At 66.0% G+C, this 4739-nt stretch overlaps 2 protein-coding genes across 2 annotated transcripts; both read right to left on the reverse strand.

Annotated features, from left to right (window-relative positions):
* Positions 1 to 104: 104 nt before the first annotated feature.
* EMIHUDRAFT_420114 (hypothetical protein) lies at positions 105 to 1202 on the reverse strand (the record flags this gene model as incomplete). Its single annotated transcript, XM_005784910.1, has 2 exons — positions 548 to 1202; positions 105 to 413 (listed from the first exon to the last, which is right to left on the reverse strand). Coding segments are annotated over exons 1-2 (957 nt in total), but the record flags the coding sequence as incomplete, so codon positions are not given.
* Positions 1203 to 1643: 441 nt separating this feature from the next.
* Positions 1644 to 2815, reverse strand: EMIHUDRAFT_460663 (hypothetical protein; the record flags this gene model as incomplete). Its single annotated transcript, XM_005784911.1, has 4 exons — positions 1644 to 1664; positions 1766 to 2067; positions 2213 to 2268; positions 2361 to 2815. The coding sequence occupies 4 exons, from the start codon at positions 2813 to 2815 to the stop codon at positions 1644 to 1646; spliced, it is 834 nt and encodes a 277-aa protein (XP_005784968.1).
* Between the last annotated feature and the right edge of the window lie 1924 nt (positions 2816 to 4739).

Below are 4739 nucleotides of genomic sequence, written 5' to 3' on the forward strand. Positions count from 1 at the left end.
GATGTCATCACGGCGCGTTGGGGGGAGGGAACGAGGCGGCGGGGAGGAGCAGGGGGGGAGGGAGGGAGGAGGGGGGGTGAAGGGGGGGGGGGGGGGGGAGCCTTTCCGCCCGTCGAGCGGATGTAGGAGCCGGAGGCGCGCACGTGGGAGATGGAGAGGCCAATGCCGCCCGCGGAGCGCGAGATGAGGGCGCAATCCGAGAGGGTCTGGAAGATGCCCTCGACCGAGTCGTCGCGCGTGGTGAGGAGGAAGCAGGAGCAGAGCTGCCCCCGAGGGCAGCCCGCGTTGAACAGGGTGGGCGTCGCGTGCGTGTAGAGACCGCGCGACATATAGTCGTAGGCCGCAAGCACACCCTCCACGTCCTCGCCGTGCACCGCCAAGGCGACGCGCATCAGCATGTGCTGCGGCCGCTCCTGCGGCGCGTGCGCGAGGGGCGCTGCTGAGCCAGCAGGAAGAAGGGGGGCCGGAGGCAGGAGGAGGCAGCGGCAGGCAGGAGGCAGCGGCAGAGGGAGTCTGGAGACCAGCGGGGCAAAGGGAGGCGGTGCTCCTGCGGCGTCCCCGCCGGGGTGAGGCCGAGGAGGTAGGAGCGGACGAGCGTGCGGAGGCCAAAGTAGTCGTACCCAAAGTCGCGCTCGTACCGCATCGCGCCCTCGAGCCGCGGCGCCAGCTTCCTCGCCAGCTCTGCAAACTCTTGCTTCACGAGCGGCGCGGGAGTGCCCTTGCGCGGGTGGCGATAGTTGGCCAGAGCCTCCATGGTGTCGGCAAAGGAGTCGCTAGTGTGGTTGTGTATCCGCTTGACGGTCACGCGCGCCGCAAGCTTCGAGTAGTCCGGGTGGTGCGACGTCAGGTACGCCGCCGTCTCGGCAGCGAGCTGGTCAACCTCCGCATCCGTCGCAGTCGCTGTCAGCCCGTCAACCACTCGCGCCGCCAAGTCAGCGGCGGCGGCCGCGATGCTCGGATCGAGGCCGGCGGAGAGTCCAGTGTAGCGAGCCGTGAGCTCCTCCTGAAGCGACCTGCGATCTGGCTCACCGCTATCACCGCCAGCTGCGAGCGCCACCGCCGCGCAGCCGCTGCCGCCACTGAGCCCGCCAATGGCTCCGTCAGCAGTCCCACCGCGAAGCCGAAGAGCCGGACGGAGCTCGGGCCCTGGCCCGCGCAACAGGGCGCCCGCGGCGGCGAGAACGACACAAGCCATGTATATCTGGAGCACGCGGCCGGGGCCGTGCAGAGGCACGAGTGACCGAGATTTTTTATTGGGGACTGAGCATGCTCGATTCCCCATGGTACGGGACCCCATGAACTCCGTGCACGTGGCTCTTACGTACATTCCCAGGAGGAGGACTGCTGAGAGGAGTCGAAGGGTTTCTCGGGGTGAGTGCACCACTATGCACTAACCGCCTCTGCAAGATTTTTCAGTGTCGACTTCTACTTGAGAGCACACCCCCCGGCCTCTCCCTTTTCTCTCAGTGTACGTACTTTTAGCTTACTGGGAGAAAAGGGAGACACACACTCTCTCTCTCTCTCAGTGTATGAGGCTCTTGCGTACCCATTCCACATTTCCTCATGGTCGTCATTGACATTCCCGTAGGAGGACTCTGCTGACTGGGTTTGCGATGAGGAGCGACCCGAAGGGTTTCTCCGAGCTACGACGACGCTGCGGAGGCCTCGCAAAAAGAGAAAATCCACCGCTCCAAGTGCTCCAAGCACACAGACACACTCAGTAAAGGGGGCGGTCGCTGTAGACTCGGGCGGGCGTCCCGCGTACAGCGGCGGCGGTTGCCTCGGCCGCGACCCGTTCGCGCGCCTCTGGCTCCAAGTCGGCAACGGCGAGGGACACATAGGCGGGCACAGCTGCGGTCGCGAGCGGAGTCAGCCCGCCGACCGAACCGAGAACCGTCGCTGAGGCGGCGAGCGGCAGCAGCTGCGGCGCCGTCCGCCATAGGTGCGGCGCCAGCACGGCACGGATGACTGCCGTGGGCACGAGCAGAGCACACGCCGGGACAAGCACCGCCTGGAGCAGCGCCGCTCGCTCCACCGTCGCCCGCGCGGCCGCCGTCGAGGAGACGCCTACGGGAGGCTTCCGGGAAGGTTCAGAGAGTGTGCGACGGGAGAGGCCTGCGGCCGCCTCGCAGCCCCGCATGAGTGGGTGGGTGGGTGGGGGAGAGGCACCATGGTGGGAGCGGCGCGGCGCGCGCGAGCAGGCGGCGGGCACCCGGAATGGCGACGCCAGACTCGTCCAGGAGCGGCACGCCCCGCTCGAGCATCGGCCTGCGCACGGGTCCGCTCGGAGCGCCTCTCGGAGCGCCTCTCTGGGGGCGCCTCTCGGAGGCGTCTCTCGGGAGCGCCAGCTGTTGATCCACGTCGACAGCCCGCCGGCGAAGCAGAGCGCCAGGTGCGGCGCGGCGAGCGTGAGCCGCCTCGGCAACCGAGAGTGAAGCGCGCCCAGCCCGATGGCGCAAGCGCTCGCCGTCGAGACAGCGTAGGCGGCCGTCATCTGCCTCGGGTCGAGGTCTCGCGACGTGTCAGCGTAGTTGCAGTAGCGCACCGCCGCCGAATGCGACTGGTAGAACCAGTGCCAAAAGAGGGTGCCGGCCGCGGAGCCAGAGGAGGAGATCCCAATGGCGGCGATGGTCGTCACAGGCACGAAGGAGCAGATGCGGAAGGCCGACGGCACAGGCTGCTGGAGCACGGGGTGCACCGCCGCCTCAAAGGTGCACCGCGCAGCCTCCACCTCGGAGGCCTCCGCAAAGGAGGCGGCACGCGGGTCAGAGAGCAGCTTGGTCGCCGCGTGCGCCTTTGCATCCGAAACGAGCATGCCGGACGGGTTCCAGCGGCGCAAGAGCCGCCGCAGTCGCGCCGGGTAGGGCTCGAAGGGTGACGAGGCCATAGGGCTGGCTTGTGCTCCGACGCTCGGCTGTGACACTTCCGACGACTTGCTTCTTGTCGTGAGGCGGCAAGAATTCTTTTTTTTAGTCCGCGCCAGTCGCGCCCTTGTCGTGCCAGTGTGCTGTGAGAGAGGCTTGTATTTAAGAATTCTTTTTTGAGCTTAGCCTTCGATGTTATGAAACAAACGCAAGGCGGACATGGCATATCGCTCTCGGGCCCACAGAGACGCGGCATACACACACAGACAGGCAGTGCTCCTGTTTCGAGAATTTTACAACAAAACTCCCTCGCACAACACTGGGCACGGGACTGGCGCGCACTGGCACTAACACAGGTACACCACGGGAGCCGCCTAAGCGACTCCTGCGAGGGTGGCGAGGCACTTAGCTCCGTGCACCCGCCCACCCCCGCCACGCGCCTCGCCTGTCGCGTGAATCGTAAAAGAAAGAAAGAAAGAAAACACGCAACCCAAGGGAGGGATGGAAAAAGAATTCTTAAGATACAAGCCTCTCTCACAGCACACTGGCACGACAAGGGCGCAGACTGGCGCGGACTGGCACACACACAGGCTCACCACCGGAGCCGCCTAAGCGACTCCGTTAAGAACGGCAATGCACTCCGCACCATGCACAATGCCGCTCTCCCCGCACGCTAGCTCGTTCACCGTCTGCCACGCCACGGCGGTGTGGAGGACGACAGACAAGCGCTGCATCTGCAGCCCGTGCCAGTTCTTGGTGGTCCATGTGACCTCGTCCAGGTGCTGAGCGTGCGAAAGTTTGTTGCTCAGCTGGTTCGCCGCCTCCCTCAGGGTGCTGCGAACCTCCTTTCCAAAGCCTCCGAAAGCCTCAAAATCAAACAAACGTAGATCGCAATCCTGCTGCCGCGCAAAGGGGTAATCGCCAGGAAAAAGAAAGAAAGAAAACAGACACGCCAAACGAGGGATGGGACGAGGACAGGGTCCACACCTGGACCTGCACGAGCAGGATTTTGGAAGAACGATCAGGGGGACAGGTGGGGCTCTCCTGCTCCTGACAAGGGAGGGATGGAGTCCTGCGACCGCCCGCGTGTAAAATTCTTTTCGAGCTCCAACAGGCACAACGCCCCGGGGGGGGCCCACAATGGCGGCCATGGAGGTGGACGCGGAGGCTGGCACGCTACAACTGTACCAGCGGGACGTGAACTGCCTCTCCGACGACGACCGTACCACGCGGCGGCGTGCGCTGACGCGGCTGGCGGCGTCCGTCTCCACTTTGGCGTCGGACGAGGCCGCCGGCATGCAGACCCTCGCCGCCCTCTGGGAGCAATCGCTGCGCGCGCCGCTGCTCAAGCTGCTCGCCGATCCGGTGGAGAAGAACCGCGAGCTCGCGCTCGCACTCACTGCCGCGGTCCTCGAGGCGCTGCCGCAGCCGGTCATCCGCGCCTCGCTCGCCCACGTCGCGCCGGCCGCTGCAGCGCGCCTCTCGAGCTCGGCGGCGGCAGAGCCGACCGAGGAGCTGCGGCTCGAGCTGCTCAGACTGCTGGGCACCCTCGCGCGCCGCGCCGGCACGCCACTTTCCGTCTACCTTCCCGAGATTGCCGCTGCACTGCGCGCCGGCTTTGCCGACCCGTTTCCCGACGCAAAAAAGGCGGCGAGATTAGCGGAGATGAGGCGATGGCGTCCAGTTGAGCCGAGGGAGGAGAGGCAGTGGCCGAGATTGACCTCTTGCCGAGCTGCAGCGCGGTTCGGGGCCTCACAGCTAATGGAGAGGAGGAGGCCGATCGGACCGCAGTCGTTGAAGCGGGGCAAAGCGTTTGCCGCTCTCGCCGCCGCGTGCCCGTGAGGAGTTCATGCCGCGTCCTCCGCGACAGGCGGC

The sequence above is a fragment of the Emiliania huxleyi genome (genome assembly GCF_000372725.1).
Source record: "Emiliania huxleyi CCMP1516 chromosome Unknown EMIHUscaffold_1663, whole genome shotgun sequence".
In the NCBI taxonomy this organism is placed as follows: domain Eukaryota; phylum Haptophyta; order Isochrysidales; family Noelaerhabdaceae; genus Emiliania; species Emiliania huxleyi.